The 20,804-nt window shown below is 45.1% G+C and overlaps 1 protein-coding gene across 4 annotated transcripts in view; it reads right to left on the minus strand.

The window, feature by feature from the left end:
• The window catches only part of Cers5 (ceramide synthase 5), a 30,234-nt gene extending 14,193 nt beyond the window's left edge, over window positions 1–16,041 (minus strand). For all 4 annotated transcript variants that reach the window (XM_036208314.1, XM_036208317.1, XM_036208316.1 and 1 more), the window contains exon 1: window positions 15,701–16,041. In XM_036208314.1, coding sequence (XP_036064207.1) covers window positions 15,701–15,897 — 197 coding nt within the window. In that variant the 5' untranslated portion in view covers window positions 15,898–16,041. The remainder of the gene's footprint in view (window positions 1–15,700) is intronic.
• Window positions 16,042–20,804: the final 4,763 nt, after the last annotated feature.

Consider the following 20,804-nt stretch of genomic DNA (forward strand, 5'->3'; position numbering starts at 1 on the left):
AAGTCCCCAATTCAGCATTTATTACTGCTAAGGATTGAGAATAAGAAACTTTATTATTGGGGCTGGAGAGATAGCTTAGCCTGCTCTTCCAGAGAACTCAAGTTCCATTCCCAGCAACCACATGGCAGTTCACAACTGTTGGTAACTCCAGCTCCAGGGAATTTGACACCCTCACACAGATAAACATACTGGTAAAATATCAATGTACATAAAATAAAAATAAATCATTATAAAAAGGAAATTTTATTATTTTCTTCTGTAAAGAAACCCCAGGCAAACATTTTATTTTATGAAAGCTCCAGGAAAACACTTATTCCGTGCACAGTCTTAGCCACAGCTATGATCTGCTTTCTCTACCTACGTGGTAGGTACGTGCCCATTTCCATAGTTAGTGCTATACTACTATTTGCTAATATTTTTGGTTGTGAGCCTAGCCTTCAACAGCTGAGCCATCTCTCCAGCCCCTATTTGCTAATATTTTAAGCCCCAACTTATGTTCAAAGTCCTTGTTAACACAGACAATAGGCAACATTTTTATTTACTAAGGTTCTGTGAGCCAGTAAACAGTACCCCTCTGCTGCGGGATAATCCTTTTGTACAATGTGAATATGTATTACTCTCATTTGCTAATAAAAAGCTGATTGGCCGATAACTGGGCAGGAAGAGATTGAGCACAAGAGCCAGACTAGGAGAATTCTGGGAAGAGGAAGGGCGGAGTCAGAGAGCTGCCGGCAGACGCAGAGGAGCAAGATGAGAATGCAGTACTGAGAAAAGGTACAAAGCCACATGGCTAGACATAGTAACAAGCCCGAGATATCGGCCAAGCATTTACAATTAATGTAGCTTCTGTGTGGTAATTTGGGAAGTGGCTGATGGGTATTTGGGAACAGGTGGTCAGGAAAGGAAACATCGTTTACCCTTCCATGGCCTGTGCCTTAGCTCCTGCTTCTGGGCTCCTGCTGACTTCCCTCAGCAATGGGCTGTGAAGTGAAGTGGAGCCTCACATAAACCTTTTCCTCCCCAAGTTGCTATCAGTCTAGTGTTTTATCATAGCAATAGGAACCCTAACAATGTCATTCAGGACCATGGTGACTGGTCTAGATCTGTCTTGCTCTGCTGGATCTCCGCTTAAATCTGGGGTTATGTAGCATTCAAAAGGATTATCAAGGCAGTCATTTTGTTGTTGTTGAATCCATGCCATATCAGAGACTAAATGTAGCGTGACTCTTAAAAGGTCTTATTAATTAAAAACAAACCCGGAGCCAGGTACTGGGGTGAATGCTGAAAGATCAGAGAGACAGAATAGGCCACAGCTAACCTCACCTTGTCAATTCCTTAGACGATCCTGTTTTCTCAAACTGGAAGCCTCTGAGTCCTCATCCAGAATGAATCTCAGCTGAACTGCTGCTAAAAGCCTAAAAGCTTAATCAGGCTCTAGTTCCTGATCCTCACTTATATACACCTTTCTGCTTCCTGCTATCACTTCCTGGGATTAAAGGTGTATGCCACCATGCCTGGCTGTTTCCAGTGTGGCTTTGAACTCACAGAGATCCAGATAGATCTCTGCCTTTGAAATGCTAGGATTAAAGGTGTGTGTGCCACCATTTTCTGGCCTCATATATCTAGTGGCTGTTTTGTTCTCTGACCTCAGATAAGTTTATTAGGGTGCACAATATATTGGGGGATATATCACCGCATTTCCCCTTTTTGTCTAAAAATTTAAAAAGCTTGTAACTAATACAAGAAAAAATATATCCAAGAGTATATACAATATATACAGTCAAGAATTACATTAACAATGTCTAGTCCATTAACATTTGACAAATTCAGACAAAATTTCATTACTTATCCTATTTAAAACAAGTAGTTCCTTTTTAAAAGTAGATTCAACAATCTCCCTTTTTAATCTTATCATATTCATATTCTCTTTTTTTGAGTAAATCCAAAAGTCTACCTTTTACCTTATTATTTCTATATCTTCCCTTTTTCAGAGTAGATTCAATGATCTACCCTTTTCTATATCTTCTTTTTTTTTCTTTTTTTTTTTAAAAAACAAGAACCCTGTATATAATCTCCTTTGTTTAGCTTTTTTTCTTTTCTTTTCTTTTTTTTTTTTTTTTTGACCATTAACAATTAACAACTTGTAACCAACCATCATAAACAATAACAATTATCCATAAGCCATTGAACGACCAAAAAACACCCACCCCACCTCTTGGGAATGTGGGCATTATTTTCTTAAAATTACTTCCTGCTTTCTGCGGGGGAAGATACCGTTAGGGGATCCTGCAAAGAACATGTTTGGGTCAACTGTCCAGTCCTGGGGAGGCGGCTGTGTCACTTGTTGTCCAGTCTATGCTTAATGGGTAAGTGCAGGCCTTGTCTCACGTCCTTGCTTGAGTTGTCTGTGAATCTGGATCATCTCAGGAGCCATCTCGAAATTGTCCTGAGCAGTTTGTAGTCCAAAGTCGATCTTTCCATGGTGTTAACATAGTCCATATGGAATCATTGTTGTGAAGCCCAAGAATCCTTTTGGAGATTTCAAAGTTGCTGTTAGGCGTTGTCATGGTTCCTTGGAGAAATTTTTTTTGCTTTTTCTTTCTTTCTTTTCTTTCTTTCTGTGTGTGTGTGTGCGCACCTCCTCTGTGGTTTGGAGCAATCACAGTCTGATAAATGTTTGTCTCTTGGAACCACGAACAGTCTTCCCTGGAAGAGAAAATCTTCACAGCAATTTCTTCTCTCCATCATTTGTCTTTCCAAACTTCTCTAACTGAACAAGAAGTGGCAGACCGTTCATCCCAGGTAGCAGTGTCACTGCCACCAGCTGGTTCTCACTGCTGCCAGTTTGTGGCCCGGCCCAGCCGCAGCTTCCCTCAGCAAGTCTCCCAGGCTGGCCTCCAACTCAGGATCTTCCTTATCCTCTTAGCCACACAACTGTATGCAGATCCAAAAACAAAAAACAGCCTTTGGGGTTCCTGCTCTTAACCCCTTACCCAAGTCCCTTCATTTACCCAGAGACACTTGCAGGTGAATAAAGCCCAGGCCTGGAGTTAGACAGATATCATCAACTGCGGAGCCTCAAGGGAGCCCAATGCCTACAGAATGGGAGAACTCTATCAATGGTTATTTATTATTTACATATTTTGAAATATTTGTGAGCTGGGCAGTGGTGGAGTACCCCTTTAATCCTCCACTCAGGAGGCAGAGGCAGGAGGATCTCTGTTAGTTGACGGCCAGCCTGGTCTACAGACTGAGTTCCAGAATAGCCAGGGCTACACTGAATAATCTTGTCTCAAAAATACAAGAGCCGGGTGGTGGTGGCGCAAGCCTGTAATCCTAGCACTCGGGAGGCAGAGGCAGGTGGATCTCTGTGAGTTCGAGGCCAGCCTGGTCTACAGAGCTAGTCCAGGACAGGATCCAAAAGCTACAGAGAAACCCTGTCTCGAAAAACCAAACAAAAACAAAACAAAAGAAAAGAAAAAGCAGCAGCCAGCTGTGTCCGATGCTCGATGCTCGTGGAACTGGAACGTTGGTGAGTTGCCCCCCAAAGAGGATGGGAACCCAGCTAGCTCCTCTGGAAGAGCATAAACACTCTTAAGTACCATAAGTACCCAGCCATCTCTCCACCCCAACAAAGCTTTTGTGGTTGCTGTTTTTGAAGCAGAGGTCTCCCTGGCTTGCCTGAAATTATGTAGAGCAGGCTGGCCTCAAAACCTCAGAGATTCACCTGCCTCTGCCTCCCAAGTGTTGGGATTAAAGACATTTATCCCCTACAACCAGCTCAAAGGGCTTTTTAATAATTTTTTTTTTTAACATTTACTATGCCTGGTGTGTGTGTGTGTGTGTGTGTGTGTGTGTGTGTGTGTGTTGGGAGGGTGTACACCTGTGCTAAGACACATGTATGAAGGTCAGAAGACAATTTGTGGGAATAGGGCTTCTTTTATGTTGTAGCTTCTGGGGACTGAATTCAGGTTGTCCACCTTGGCAGCAAGTGTCCTTTCCCTGTGAGTCACCTCTAGAGTTACATGATAAGATGCATGTCTAGTTTGGGTCCTGATAGTAAACATCCATTAGAATGGCTTGGGATGTAGTACAGGTGGTGGGATAACCTGCCCACTAAGCAACAAGCCCTGGGTTATCCCAGCATATGGGAGGGGGAGATGGGAGAATCAGGGTTCAAAGTTCATCCTCAGCTACCCAGCATGTTTGAGGGCAGCCTTGGCTTACATGAGACTCTGCTATGAGTGGTGACATATGCTTGTAATCCCATGAAGACCCTGTGTTCCAGGCACAGCTATTATCATCTTCATTAGAAACAGATTTTCTTATATCTTAGGCTTGGTGCCCACTAATACACTCAGCAGGACCAAGCAAGTCTGTACCTTATTCACAGGCACAGCTAAGATTCTCATCACTATTGTTATCTGACCTTGGAATGGACTCAATATCCTAGAGCTAGCACAGATCATTTCTTGCCCTCTTAGTTCAGAGTTCAGTGAAACCTGTGGGGCCAGCCTGATCTACCTAACAAGTTCCAGGCCAACCAGGACTACATAGTGAGACCTAAAGGAGGGGTGAGGGAAGAAAGAAGGAAGACAGAAAAAGTAATTTTTGTGATGGGGAGACAATTTAACATAAAGTGTTTGCCTTGTGCCGGGAAACTGATGGTGCACACCTTTGATTCTAGCACTTAGGAGGCAGAGGCAGGTGGATCTCTGTGAGTTCGAGGCCAGTCTGGTCTACACAGTGAGTTCCTGGACAGCCACGACTGTTTCACAGAGAAACCCTGTCACAAACAAAGTGTTTGCCTTGCAAGTGTGAAGATCCTCTGACCTACATTAAAGGGAAAACAAAAAGCCAGGCATGGTGAAGCACACTTGTAATCCCAGCACTGGGAAGGTGCAGACAGTCTAGGATCTCTATAGGGCTTTCTGGCCGGCCAGCCAGCCTACTGGCCAATTTCCAAATCAGTGAGACCCTGTACCAAAAACAGGGAGGCTGGGACCCCAGGAACAATACCTGAGGTTGTCCTCTGAGAACACTACTGTTTTCAAATGCTTACCTTACCATCTATTTGATTGAGACAGCATAATTAACCCAGTGATCCCAAGTTTCCCCAGCCATCCTGAAAGCCAAGATACATGTCTCAGTGTAAGTAGCTTATTTGTATTACTTGCCACAAAACATCAACCATTGATGGTGGAGCAAATCACAAGTGCAATCCAACTGTTCATACTGCAAAGCAGCACAGTAGGTGGTTTCAGACTGACTAACCCAAGGGAACAGAGACAAGGCAGAATGAAATTACTTCCATGGAGCAGGTACATGTTACTACCTTCAGGCTGAGCCACTAGATTTAGATCTTAAAGTAGTGAGTGCGAAGGATAGCTTTCAGGCCAGGCATGGTGGCTCGCAGCTGTAATCCCAGCACTCAGGGGACCAACAAAAGAATTGCTGTTAATTCTAGGCCAGGAGGAGCTACACAGCCAGATCCTGACTCAACCACCTCATCCTCACTTGAAGTGATTTCAGGCTGGGGAGATAGCTTGCAGATAGACAGCTTGCTGCACAAGCCCAACAACCTGAGTTCGGGTCTCCAGAACCTCCATAAGAACTGGACCCGTTCCTCTGCATGCTGTGCGGGCCATAGAAGAGACAGGAGGTGAAACCCAGAGAATTACAGGAAGCTGGTGGGCCAGCCAGCCTGGCTTACACCAGAGTGAGCCAAAGAAACCCTGTCTCAATCAAGGTGAAAGGCGGGACTGACTGCCTGCTGAGGCCATCTCCGACAGTCATACACACAAGTAGCTTTCACAGACTGCCTACTTCTCTAGACCAGTCAGCAAAGAAGACTCTAACATGTATCTTAAAACTTGGAGCAAATCAATCCAAACCAGCCTGACCCTGTCTCAGCAACAGCAAAAAAAATCACTAAGGATCTCAAATTTATTCACATAAATTTTATTTATGTGAATAAGATCTACTAATGTATACTGCTGCAGAAATTGAAATTTTAAAAATTAATATACACTTATTTTTTAAAGATTTATTTACTTATTATGTTTACAGCATGTATGTCTCAGGCCAGAAGGGAGCACCAGATCTCATTACAGATGGTTGTGAGCCACCATGTGGTTGCTGGGAATTGAACTCAGGACCTCTGGAAGAACAGTCAGTACTCTTAACCTCTGGGCCATCTCTCCAGCCCCTAATATTCACTTATTAATTCATTTACAACAATAATAAGCTTCTTCCATGGTAATTTAACATCTTGTGAAAAGTAACTTTTCCAACCTAAAGAGAAAGAAGAGTACTATAACTTGATAGTTTTATATAGTCTGCTGCTACCAGGCAGTTGTTTGTGCGTTGGTGCTGCATTTAGTCGACACAATACGGACATGCCATGCAGCGGTGTAGTTTTAATGTACACTTATGAAAGAAAAGAACTCTTACAAACTCACAGAACAATTTGTGAAGATAGTCTGGCTTTCCGAACTTCTGAAAGGATGCAGACTCTGGGTAGTAAGGTGGCTCATCAATAAAGGCACCTACTGTCTCCAACGCCAACACTCTGAGTTTGATCTCTGGGACCCGTGTGGTCAAAGGAGAAAGCCTCCACACACTAATGAAATAAGAAAGGCACTTGTTAAGGGTTTTTGTTTTTTGAAACAGGGTCTTTCTATGTGGCCCTGGCTAGTCTCAAACTCAGATCCACCTGCTTCTACCTACTGAGTACTGGGATTAAAGGTGTGCACCACTACAGCTGGCTGAAAAATATTATATGTATGTATAAGTGTACCTTGTGTGTATGGCTGCTCATGGAGACCGAAAGACTATGACTATACAGCTTTGTGAATTTGCTTCAAGTTGAAACATACACACTCAAATAAGTAGATTATGGAAAAGGGCAACAAAAGTTCTTTTCAAGGAAGTCTTACCATCCTTCATGAGCCTCCAAGTCTGTATTTCAGAACTGAGTCCTACTTTCTCCAGACTCCCTTAACCCCCGCAGGCCTCCTGAGTCCACCAACAGCCTCGAGCAGATCCTCCTGCCTCTACCTCCCCGGTGCTGGGATTATAGGCACACACCACCATGCTGGGCTAACCACACTAACTATACTTTAACAGATGGCTTTTTGGCTGTCCCACTAAAGACTAAAACCAAGGTTTTAGTGGGGGTTTTGTTTGTTTGTGATCAAACTCAGGCCCTTTTTGGATGCTAGGCAAATACTCTGAAGCCAGATTACTTATCATTTTATCCTTGGAACATATATCATAACTGTTAATCTCTCAATAAATAATTGCTGAAGAATGAATAATTTGGGGGCAAGGCTTGGTAGCACAGGCTTGTGTAATCTTAGTTACTTGGAGACTGAGGCAAGATGGTCACAAGTTCAAGGCCCAACTGAGCTACAGAGTGAGATCAAAGCCAACCAGGACAACTTCGTGAAACCTTCTCAAAATATAGACACAGCTCAGTAGTAAAAGACCCTAGGTTCAACACTGAACCCTGACAACCAGACAAGCCAAACCAAGCACAGTGGCAGACTCCTCTAATCCATGCAGTGATGGGGAAGCCAGCCTGGTCTATAAAATGAGACTATGTCTCAGTGAATGATTGAGTAAATGAATAAATCCCTTTAAAAAATCCCTGTTAGAAGGTGAAGTGCCACCTTTAAAGGCAAAGTACTTCCTGGGTCAGCTTTGTGCTTTGTAAGTGTAGAAGGTCACTAGCTTCTGAGGAATCAGAAATTCAAGTTAATCAAACTTTTATTTTATGTGTACGTGTGTTCTTCCTGCATGTCTGTCTGTGCACCACGAGCATGCCTGGCACCTGAGGGGATGGGTGTGTCGGATGCCCTGGAAATGGAGTTAGGGATGGTTTTGAGTCACCACTGAACCCAGGTCCTCTGAAAGAACAACTAGTACTCTTAACTGATGAGCATCTCTCCAGCCCCAAGTTGTTGTTGTTTGTTTGTTTGTTTGTTGTTTTTGTTTTTTGAGATAGGGTTTCTCTGTGTAGCTTTGTGCCTTTACTGCAACTCACTCCGGAGACCAGGCTGTCCTTGAACTCACAGAGATCCTTCTGGCTCTGCCTCCCGAGTGCTGGGATTAAAGGTGTGCGCAAGTTGGCTAGTTTTAATCTATGATCAGAGATTTCCCTAGGAAGAATTAAACAACCACAACAATTTGATTTAATTACAGACCTGTGTCACCACACTCAACTGAAAACTCACAAGACACAACACAGAACGCGATTATTCCTACTGCCCTCTTGGGCAGTGCAGCTCCTTGTGAACATATTATGACTACTTGACAAATCTGTTTACAGAGCTGTAGCACGAATCTTAAAGGTCTTATTAATAAAAACAAACCCGGAGGCAGGTATTGGGATGAATGCTGGAAGATCAGAGAGACAGAACAGGCCACAGCTAACCTCACCTTGTCAATTCCTCAGACGATCCTGATTCCTCAAACTGGAAGCCTCTGAGTTCTCATCCAGAATGAATCTCAGCTGAACTGCTGTTAAAAGCCTAAAAGCTTAACCAGCCAAAAGCTTCTAGTTCCTGGTTTTCACGCTTTATATACCTTTCTGCTTCCTGCCATCACTTCCTGGCGTTAAAGGTGTGAGTCACCATACCTGGCTGTTTCCAGTGTGGCTTTGAACTCACAGAGATCCAGATGGATCTCTGCCTCTGGAATGCTAGGATTAAAGGTGTGTGTGCCACCATTTTCTGGCCTCATATATCTAGTGGCTGTTCTGTTCTCTGACCTCAGATAAGTTTATTAGGGTGCACAATTTATTGGAGAACACAATATCACCACACAGATCATTCACTATTGAGCGGATTTAGACAGTGAAAATACAGAGCAATGGTTAACTAGCCGTTACTGCCAATCAAATATTAATTACTGATTACTTAAATCACCCAGGGACTAATTAACATATTTAAATCCCCCCACTCATCTTGCCCACTGTTAGGATTTTATCTTGTCACTGGGCAGTGGTGATGTATACCTTTGACCCTAGCACTCAGGAGGCAGGAGCAGACAGATCTCTGAGTTCAAGGCCAGCCTGGTCTACAGAATGAGTTCCAGGACAGCCAGGGATATAGAGAAACCTTGTCTCAAAAAAACCAAAACAAAACAACAAAGATTTTGACCTTGTCAATTTTTGATCTGTTCTACTACATGGCACTGAATAAAGTTTCCTTACTAATTTTTGGCAGTGGTGGGGAGCCCCTCTTTTGATCCTCCTGCCTCCACCCTGAATGATGATGGGATTACAAGTGTATGCCATCATGCCTAGTTTTTGTTGCCATTTTTTTCAAAATGGAGTTTCTCTGTGTAGCCCTAGCTGACCTAGAACAGGCTGGCTTCAAACTCAGAGATCTGCCTGCCTCTGCCTCCTCAGGGTAGGGATTAAAGTCGTGTGTGCGCTACCACCACCTGGCTATGCCTTGTTTTTTATTTGTTTTCTTTTGTTTGAAACAGGGTCTCTCTATAGAGCCCTGGCTGTTCTGGAACTCACTCTGTAGATCAAGCTGACTCCCAAGTGCTGGGATTAGAAACATGTGTCACTGTCCCAGCCTGTGAAAATCTACTCTTAAATGTTCTTCTCTGAGCTGGAGAGATGGCTCAACAGTAAGGAACACTGCGTTCTTTAAGACCCAGCTTTGGCTCCCAGAACCCACACAGCAGCTCACAACCTATTAACTCTGGTGCCAAAGGATTTGATGCCCTCTTCTGGCTCCAAGGACACCAGGTCCAAACAGAATGCACAGACATATGTATGCAAGCAAGACACTCATACACATAAAACAATTCTTAAAAAATGTTGTCGCGGGGCGGCGGCGCACACCTGTAATCCCAAGCACTCGGGAGGCAGAGGCAGGTGGATCTCTGTGAGCTAGTCCAGGACAGGCTCCAAAGCTACAGAGAAACCCTGTCTCGAACCCCCCCCACACAAAAAAATTTTTGTCTTTAGAGCCAGGCGGTGGTACACATCTTTAATCCCAGCACTCAAAAAACAAAAACAAACAAACAAAAAAGTTGTCCTCTACACTGGATATAGTGGTAAAAGCTTTTAATCCCACCACTCAAGAGGCAGTGGCAGGAAGAGTTCTGTGAGTTGAAAGCCAGCCTGGTCTACATAAAGAGTTCCAGGACAGCCAGGGCTACATGGAGAGACTGTTTCCTGCTTCACAGAGAACCAGTGTGTACTTGGTATTTACTTTGTATCTCAACTCTGAGTCCTCACATTTGAAATCCTAAGAGCCATGTGCAGCAGGCAGTGGTTACTACTGGACAACACAATGCTAATTATTCTATCTAGGAAACTAAGTTTCATCACTTGTTTTTGAAACAGTTATGAATAACTCCTTTTGCAATAATATCTCAATTTCCCTAATGATAAAATTTGAATAGATTCAAGTACAAATGGTCAAAACTTGGCAAATTCTTTTGAAGTAAGATTTTATTTGTCTGAAAATCTCTCTGGAGAGGAATTCAAAACAGGCAGACCTTCTCTTCACACTCTGTAAGGAAGGTATAGATGTTATTTTTGCTCTTTCATTAACCTCTTTACCTATATAGAAAACTATTATTTTGAATCAAGAGGTGGTGCCAGCAAAAACTAAACTGCATGTTTCTTTTCAGTGACAGATGCAGTCTCCAGCATGTCAGGAACCTGATCTCAGTCATGACAATACTGAGTTGTCTGTAGAACACCAGGTGACTGTGCAGAAAAGGCTGTGGAGAGAGTTCCCTGAGTGAGGACGTACTGAAAGGGCTTCTGACCATCTGGAACTGGCTGAAAAGTGAGTTTTAGATAAGACGGGGCCATGTGACCACTTTTCCCAACCTCATTCAGCTGATCTGCAAATGTCATCTAATTCTGTGATTCACAATTCAACAATGCTGGACAAAATAAGCTTAGGGGCACAGTGGAATAATGGGCTGTGTTCTTACGACTAACCAGCATCTGGGGTCTTTCTCTTCCAAGGCTCTGTCCTCTGGAGGACAGGTTAATACTGGCTAAAATGATATGTTCCAGGACAGCCAGAGCCATATAGTGGAACCCTGTCTGGGGCAGAAAGGCAGGCTAAGAAATGTGCCCAGCCAGGGGTGGTGGTGCAAGCTTTAACCCAGCCCTGGGAAAGCAGTGGTAGAGATCTCTGGAGTTTGAGGCCAGCTTCTTCATTCTACATATTAAGTTCCAAGCAAGCCAAGGGCACATAACAAGACCCCGTCTTAAAGAACAAATAAATACATAGCAAGCCAGCAAGTGAACCTATTCAGTGACAGAAAGTGCTGTCAGGAAAATTCTTTGCACACCCTCGTGAAGCTGCCTGTAAGTGACAAGAGAGAAGACTGGAGCAATGGGTAAGCAGCAGTGAAAGTGCTCACCGTGTCCTGCATGACTCACAAAGTAACTATTACAAAAACATCCCAAATAAATTAGCCTACATAGATCTGGTGATAACAGTATCTAGTCATCTACTCCTTCTTGATCCCGAGGAACAAGTACTCAGGAGCTGGGTATCAAGTTTCAAACAATTTTAAATTAAAATGTAGTTTAAAAATCCAGGATTGCTCATGTCCATAATCCCAACAATCAGGAGGAAGAGGGAGGGCAGCTTGGGCAAGAGAGATCCTGTCAGTCTCAGAAACAAAACAGACAAAAGTCAGATGCAATAGATCTAGCTTAGACCATTCTCCCAGGTTTCAATTCGCAATATAACATTAAAGAAAAGAACAAACCTGGAACAATTAGCACCTTTGTGACAGAATGTAGGGTGGGGCGGGGGGTGGGGGGAGGATCATAAGTGTGTATATGAGGGAAGAAGGACAGGCTGTAGAAAGGGTTGCGCATGTATCTCTAACATGGTGGACTTAACACAGACAACCTCTCACCTCTCTGATTCAATGCAAGTGTCTATTTCATACTGGACATCTCTATATTCCTGCCAATCCTGCTGAGCACCTTTCCAATCGTTCAGCAAATATTTATTGATCACACGCTACATTGTGCATTGGACAGATCACCCCGCTTTTGTTGTTTGATAGGTAATAACTGCTTCTGGAGTTTCTTTTGCCAGTGCTGGACATTGAGCCCAGGGCAAGCCCCCATCTCTGGGCTATATCCTCCGGTCCACACTGTAGTTCTTGAGCAAAGCAGATAATAATGCTGAGTGTGACGGCTTATGCTTGTTATCCTAGCACTGGACAGTGGGGCAGAAAGACCATCAAGGCCAGGCTTGGCGACACAGTGACTGAAGTCAGTCTGGACTGAAGGAGATATATTTTATTTATGGTCAGATAGTTTTTCAAGTAATCTCTATTAGAGGAGGCTGCAATTCTCTAGAGAATATGGAAAGGGAAAAAAAAAAAAAAGCACTGTGGTTTATGGGAAGAAAAAGAAAGTAAACTCTACTTTTTGGGAAACATCCGAGACAACACAAGCAGGCTTGGCCTGATGGCACCTACCTGTGATCCTATGGGGGGCTAAAGAGGATGGTTTTGAGTTCTGAGCTAGCCCAGACTACATGGCAAGACCTTGTCTGGGAGAGGAAGCTTTTTATCAAGTAGGATAGGGTTAAGACTCCTTAAAACATAAAACATCTTTACTCTAGTAGCTGGCAGAGGCAGGTGGATCTCTGTGAGTTGGAGGCTAGCCTGGTCTACATAGCAAGCTCCAGAACAACCAGGGATACATAGAAAAACCCTATCTTAAATATGTCTATATCTATCTTAAGACACACAGTAATAATTTAAGCTTCCTTCTCTTACAAACACATTAAATCAAGTACACAGTAACATGGATTCCTTCCCCTGCCAAAGTTAAATCCCCCCACTTTGGTAGACAGTCTCAATACACAGTCCTGGCTGGCCTGGAACTCACTATATAGCCCAGATCAGGCCTCAGGTTCATGATCTTCCTGCCTCAGCTTCTTGAGTACCGGGTGGGGTAGAAGTTAAATCTTACAGCTGGTGTAAGGGTGCACATTTGTATCCCCAGAACTGGGGAGGCTCAGGAAGGAGAATTCCTGTGAGTTCAAGGCCAGCTGGCCTATGCAGTATCAGTCAGCTAGCTACATAGTTAGGCTCCTGTCTCAACAAACACCTGAAGGCCGCTTAAGGGGGACAGAGTCCTGTCACACACTATGAAGAACTACCAACATGGGGAAACTGAACTCAGGGCACTACCAGTGAGCAAAACCTCCTGCTCTTGCTACACTTAGTTTATTGTCTGCAAAAGGAAGTCGGCATCTGCCACCTACCGCCTATGATTTGCTACATCACTTCTTTCTAGAAACTAAACAGGTAGGATTTAGAAAATGAGAAAATGCAGGGAAACCTAATGATTTTGGACAAGCTTTTTTATTTTTTTTATTTTTGAGACAGGGTCTCACTATGGTTGTCCTGTAACTCACTATGAGACCCACAAGGCCTCAAACTCAAGAGATCTACCTGTCTCTGTCTCTCTGCTGGGATTAAGGTGTGTGCCACAATGCTCAGCAATTTATGATATATATATATATGTATATATATGATAAAGTAAGAATTATGATATATACGATAAAATGGGAATTTTTGAATGTGTGTGTGTGTGTGTGTGTGTGTGTGTGTGTGTCTGTGCTGACTGCATGCAAGTCTGTGCATCATGTGCAAGCCTGATGCCCATGGAGATAGAAGAGTGCCTCTGATCCCCTGGAACTGGAGTTGTGGATGGTTGTGAGCTGCCATATGGTACTGGGAATCAAACTTGGGTCCTCTGGAAGGCACCAGATTGTTTGGCACAGTTCCAGATGGCTGAGCCTTCTCTCCAGCCCCTTGGATAGGACTTTACTGTACTGTTGTGTACTGTTGTTCCCTTTATGGAAGGCCAGTTCACAAAAGAGTGGCAGTCAGTTCTAAGCACTTTCTGAGATAGTCTTGAAGGGAAACAAAATAGCAAGACTGTTTCTAGGACTTTTCCTAAGATCACACGTGAAACAAACAAGGTGTTTGTCCCTACTAGAAAAGAACTACCACAGTAGACAGATTGCCCGTTCATCCCCTGACGCTGGTGTACCATAGAAACATGCAGTTAGAATTCTCGAGGGGAAAGGATCCTTCCCAGTGACTCCTCCAGGGAACAATCTCCAGCCATCACGGGGAATCCTTTAAAATCTGAATACATAACTTCATGTAAAATGTTTTTTATAAACAAGCTATTTTTATCACTAGCAGAGGAAAGCCACAAAACTGGTACAGATCTGTATGAAAAGCGAAGGGCATTCCTGTGATAATGAAAAAGACTTCCCATTGGACCGTCTGCTTCCCTAAGCCCTCACACACGAAGGGAAAGAGTACCTGGATCCAGTGGATTCCTACATCTACACTCCCACTGCCAGGATAGGTAAATAATGATGATTTCCTTGAAAAACTCTAAGTTCCTGGGGGCCCCAGAAAAGGCATTTGGACTTTGAATTTCATTTACTTCATCTAAAAAGCACATTTATGTATTATATTCTTACTTTTGCACTTGAGTATCTGGTACAGCACTTTTACAAGAAGCAAACAGTATTAGTAAATACATGTAAGTGACTAGCGACATAAAGAAAACAAACAAGTCAGGCACAGGCAAATCAAAGAAGTAATCCAAAATAGATATTCCTGAGTAGTGGATTATTTTGTCTAAACCACATCTCCGCACTAGAAAAGGGCATTCCGGTATTACAGTCATGTTTGCTCTAGATAAAGGTTTTTACAGAAGACGCCTCTGCCTATGCAGAAAGTACTTTCTCGGAGTTGGAGTAAGCTTTATCAAAAACACACACTGCTATAATAAATCCACGGTATACAATCATAAAACCCTCGCTGCGTGATATCTTTTTGGCAGCAGATACGACCCACCACTCAAAGAAAGAGGGAAACTTTAGCTCAGAGCATATGGTTAAGACAAAGTACGTTGTGAATACTACAACCTTAGAAGCTGGTTCACGGAGCTGTTTTCCAATAACCCCCGGGCTCTGCTGTATGACCACACTCCCCCCGTCGGTCGCAGGCCTCCAAGGTCCGCTCAGCAGTTCCTCTTGACACCTTCCCCAAACTTTGGAAGCCTCAGGCTTCACCACACCCTATCCTAGCTCAGACGTCGGCTGTCTTACCAACAGACAGTCCACGCGCTAACAAATCAGGGCTTGGGGCCTAACTGATCCGGTTTCCTTCCACTCTCAGGGGCTGAGGAAGAAGCTCGGGCAGACATGAACATCTCACGCACCCACCCACGTCGCTCGGCAGGTCTGGTGCCCGCACGGAGCCCACCAGCTTCCGCGACCCCCAACTAATCCTGGGTCTCCGGGGCCCTTCCTGTTCCTCGCGCGGGGCCCCGCGCGGGAGCACGACTCACTGCCGGGTTCCTGGGGCCTGAGAGGCAGCCTGGAAGATGCCCACGCCGCTGCGGGGTCTGCCCTGCAGGGGACCCGGCGCCCGGCTCGGCCCTCTTCCACGTGCCCACACCCCAGACTCGCGCGGGCTGCACGCAGGCGCCGGGAGCGCGTCGCCGGGCTCCGAGCATCCCCACGGCGGGCGGCCCCGGCTCCCCCCGGGCCGGCTTCCGGGCCTCGGCCTCCCGCCCGCCCGCCCGCTTCCCCCGCGGCTTCCCCCCGGTTCCTCCCCGCGGCGTCCCCGGGCCCTGCGCAGCAGCACTCACCGCTCGAACAGAAGCCTCACGGAGAAGAGCCCTGCCGCCAGCGGGAACACCGACAGCATGTGCCGGGCGCGCGGGTAGCCGTAGCCGTCGGCCGGGCCCTCCAGGTCGGCCCAGCTCACGTTCTGCGGCAGCCAGAAGCGCTCGCTCCACAGCCAGCCCCACAGGAGGCCCAGGGCGCCCGCCGCCGCAGTCGCCATCTTACGCCCGCCCGGCGGCCACCGCCGCCACAGCCTCCGCGGCAGCCACGGCCAACGGAACCCGCTGGGAAGCAGCCCCGGGGCGGGGCCCGGCCTACCGCCACCCTCTTCCGTCCCCGGGTCCTCCCAGCCGCCCAGCCCGCCTCCCCCGCAGGCCTGGCCTCCTCCCCGCCCATCTCGCCTGCCCGCCCACTTCGCCGCCGCCGGGAGCCCCGGGCGCCCGCAGGTGGGGCCTAGCCTCGGCTCACCCCGCTCGACCAGACCACGCCCACCGTGCTGGCCACGCCCCCTCACCTGCAGCCCCCGCCCCGGCTCCTTGCGGCAGGTTTGACAGCGCCACGGCCACACCCCGACTTCAGGCTAGTTTCTCCCTTATGGAAACATTCCTCCCGGTCCAGTAGATTCAAATGCTGTCTGGCTCCCGGCCAGGCTATACAGTTCCGATCTTCTCCCTGTGCCCCAGCCAATCGGCTCTGCCATTCATCCTAGTGGATTCTAACTGCCGCTCAGTTCCACCACAAGCACATTTGTGTATTCCAATCTCTTCTTGGATGCACCTCCACGGGTCTCCACCCTTCTTTCCTTTTTTTTTTTTTTCCCCCGTTTTTCGAGACAGGGTTTCTCTGTAGCTTTGGAGCCTGTCCTGGACTAGCTTTGTAGACCAGGCTGGCCTCGAACTCACAGAGATCTGCCTGCCTCTGCCTCCCGAGTGCTGAGATTACAGGCATGCGCCACCACCGCCCGGCGCTTCCTCTTTCCCTTAGGCCTTAAAGTTACCTTCGAAATATCCTTAAGTCACAAGCCTGTAATTCCAATACCTGGCTGGTGTGGAGGCTGGAGGATTAGGAGTTCCGGGTCATCCTCGGCTGCACAGCAAATTCAAGGCCAACCTGAGCTACATGAGACCCCCCACGCCCACCCCCAGTCCCCACTGAATAGGATGGTGGGGGAGGGGAGGTGGTTTTTCACAACTGTGATCTCAGCACTTGGGTGGCTGACGCAAGGGAATTACCATGAGTTTGAAGACCAGTTTGAGTACAGAATAGGACAAAAGTACCCCCCTCACACACACGGGGGAAAAGGAGAAAAAGCAAGGCAAAAAAATAAATAAATAAAATAAATGCCGGTTTTTAATGAGCCCTGTCATGGAGCAAGGACTGCCAAGATATTTCCCACAGGTTCTCTCACTCCTGCATACTGTGAAATCAGTATTATTAGGCACACTATTTTATGGAGGAATAAACCGAAGTCCAAAGAGGCAGAATAGTTTGCTCAAAGCCATATAGATAAGCAGCTGCAACTAGAAACTATGCACTGCAGAACCCTGCATCCTTATCCCACAAACCACCTCCATCTCAAGTGTTCAAAGTGAACGTTGAACTCTTGTCTCCATAAACAAGGAGGCGAACCGTAGACCAGGCACTTTCAGAAAACTAAATTATCCTTCAATTGCCAGAGAACCCTGAACCCTATCAGTTAAAACCTAGCTGCAAGGTTAATTGCCAGAAACTAACTAGGAACAGTGGTGATGGGAATTCCGAGGAGTAAATCTCAACTTATGGTCTGAGGATAACAGAATAAAGTAACTTTATAACTAGGAAGGTATGCTTAAGGTCCAAGGTGAGGGTCCTCATGGAAGAGCCGTTCCAATGAGTACACTGGAAGATTCACCTCACCTCGGTGCTTCTCAAACCTCCGTTCAGGCCATGCCCCATATGGAGCAAGTTTTTTGGGCCCAACCAGAGATGCTCTGTATTATGCCTAGATGGCAGGGACCCCCAAAAGACCACCACGGAGACTGAATCCCTCATGTAAAAGCAAAGGGCCTTTATTCTCTTCAAGCTCTGTGCTTGGTCTCTCTGTCCTATGCAGCGGTGAGAGCCCTGAGCTCAGGTGGGGTGGTGTTTTTATCATAGCAGAGGTTGGGGTGAAGAGATTTCCAGGGTTCAGGACCCCGAATGGCTGACAATTCTCTAGGGGTATCTGTGAAACAAAACCAGGTGTGTGTTAGACTCAGGGACATCTGGCCACCTTATCTAGTGGATGGAATGTTTCTTCTAACAAACTCATAAGTGACATCACTGCCATTCAATTGGTTGAAAGCCATGCGGATCCATCAAACTCAGAACCACAGTATTTTTGGCAACAATACGGCCTTTCCAATGAAGTATGCTGTTCGTGGTGCTTGGTTTCTCATTTCTACAACTATAGTGACATCACCATCTGAATGCTTGAAGCATGCGCATCTCAGACCAGTATTATGGCAACTTCTTATGGTGTAAGTTGTGGTGTCGAGCCCTTCACACAGTCCATACCTCCACCTCCTATAGACTTATGGGAGCCAATTACATTCGAACTACCACATATGCCAAAGATTAAGATTTAATATGCATGGCTGGAGAGATGGCTTAGCGGGTTGGAACACTTGTTGCTGCTAAAGACCCAGATTTCATTCCTAGAACCCACATGGTGGCTCACAACCATTGGTAACTCCAGTTCCAGGGACCGTATGCCCTCTGCTGACCTCTGGGCCATGGGGCACTCATGTGGTGCACATATATGCACACAGGTAAAACATTCATACACATATGTAAGTAAATCTAAAAGTGAAAGATTTAATGTGTAAATATTAAAGATTTAATTCTTTATGTAATAATAAACAAGAAATCCACTTGATTAGTATGCAAATATAATTTCTTCTCTCATAAAGGGTCAAATTATATGTATACCAAAGGATTATTTCAAAATAAATATTTTGTGCTGGAAAGATGGTTCAGGCCAGCACTTACTGCTCTTCAAGAGGACCCAAGTTCAATTCCCAGCACCCACAGAACAAATCACAACCATCAGTAATTCTAGTTTGCAAGGGATGAGTTCCCTCTTCTGGCCTCCATGGGCACCAGCCACACATGTGATGAACAGATACACATACAGGCAAAGCACTCATACACATGAAAATAAAAATTCAGGAGAATGTGGTGGCACACACCTTTAATCCCAGCACTGGAAAGGCAAAGGCAGGTGGACCTCTGTGACTTTGAGGCCAGCCTGGTCTACAGAGTGAGTTCCAGGACAGCCGGTCTGAACCCTGTCTCAACCCTCCCCTCCTTCAAAAGAAAAAAATTAATATATATATATATATATATATATATATATATATATATATATTTAATTTTTTTCATGATTTATTATCAGCAAATATTTTGTTTGAATTTATAATCTATATATCTGAAATCACATAAAAGCTTATTGGGAAGAAAGTGCTCATGACTGGAAGGGAAAACTGGTGTGGGGTGATTCTTCTGTGCACTGTGAATGTGTATCACTCTCATTGGTTAATAATGCTGTTTGGTTTGTTTGCTATCCTATAGCAAGGCAGGATAAGGTTAGTCGGAACAATCAAACTGAGGACTGGGATGAAGAAGGGCAGAATCACTGGGTGGTGGCGGCACACGCCTTTAATACCAGCACTCAGGAGGGAAAGCCAGACATCTGTGAGTTTGAGGCCAGCCTGATCTACAGAGCGAGTTCCAAAACTACACAGAGAAACCCTGTTTTGAAAACAAACAAACAAAAAAGGGGCAGAATCAAGAGAGACTTGAGCCAGCCACCCAAGAAGCAAGATGCCAGAGGACTGGTAAAGTCATAGACCACATGACAATACATAGATTAATAGAAATGGATTAATTTAAATGTAAGAACTAGTTACTAATAATCCTGAGCTAATGGCCAAGCATTTTATAATCAACATAAGCCTCTGTGTGACGATTTGGGAAACGGCTGTTGGGTATTTGGGAGCAGGCGGTCGGGACAGAAAACTCTGCCTCTGTTTACATATGGTTCCCAACATGGAGCACATACAGCCACATAAAACCTGAGAAAGCTTTTTGAAAAGGGTTCTAGCTAGCTATACAAAGACAAAGCCAAGGGCAGCTTCACAGTTCCTGTCTCTCTGCAGGCCACTGTACAGAGATGTGCGCCCTGGCTGCACACGTGAGCTGCACATGTGAGCTGGGGCTGCAATGTGGCAGAGTCCCCAGGTTACACATTGTTATGGGTCATAGTCAAGCTCTTTCTAAAAGAAGAAAGGGGGAAACAGGATAAAAGGGTAGATGATTGAATCTACTTTAATCCAAAAAAACTGTTGTCTCAAATACTTTATATCGGTATGGATTTTAGTTTATTAACATAAATTTAAAGTTAAATTTTGTCATGCTGTATGTATCTTTCTACTTTTGTTGAAGGTACTGTGTTTATAAAGCTCAATTTAAAATGTAATGTATAATTAAGAAATACAGGTTAGCAGTCATCTATAAAAGTCAAACCTATACTCAGGTATGTTTTCAAGGTCATACACATATATTTAGATAGATGGTCTTCAAACACTTCAAAGACCTACAGAGTGTGGCATTAATATATTTAATAACCTAAGGAGGCTTTTCTGTGTCCTGCCTGGTGTCACAGCCGCTTATAAAAATATTCACTCAAAGGCTTATATTGGTTATAATTGCTTAGCTGATGGCTCAGGCTTATTAGTGACTAGCTCATACATTTAAATTAACCCATTTCTATTAATCTGTGTATTGCCATGTGGCCTGGGGCTTACCGGTAATGCTCTGGCATTTTACTCCTCTGGTGGTTGTTGGCATCTCTCTCGACCCACCCCTTCTTTCTCCCTCTCTGCTTGGATTTCCCACCTGGCTCTTCTCCTGCCTTGCCATAGGCCAAAACAACTTTATTTATTAACCAAGGGGAGTAACACATATTCACAGCATACAGAAAGATATCCCACATCATTCCCCCTTTTCTGTCTAATCAAAAAGGAAGGGTTTTGTTTGTTTGTTTGCTTGCTTGCTTGCTTGCTTGTTTTGTTTTTTGGTTTGTCAGGACAGGGTTTCTCTGTGTAG

This window comes from Onychomys torridus, chromosome 16 (assembly GCF_903995425.1).
Source record: "Onychomys torridus chromosome 16, mOncTor1.1, whole genome shotgun sequence".
Lineage (NCBI taxonomy): Eukaryota > Metazoa > Chordata > Mammalia > Rodentia > Cricetidae > Onychomys > Onychomys torridus.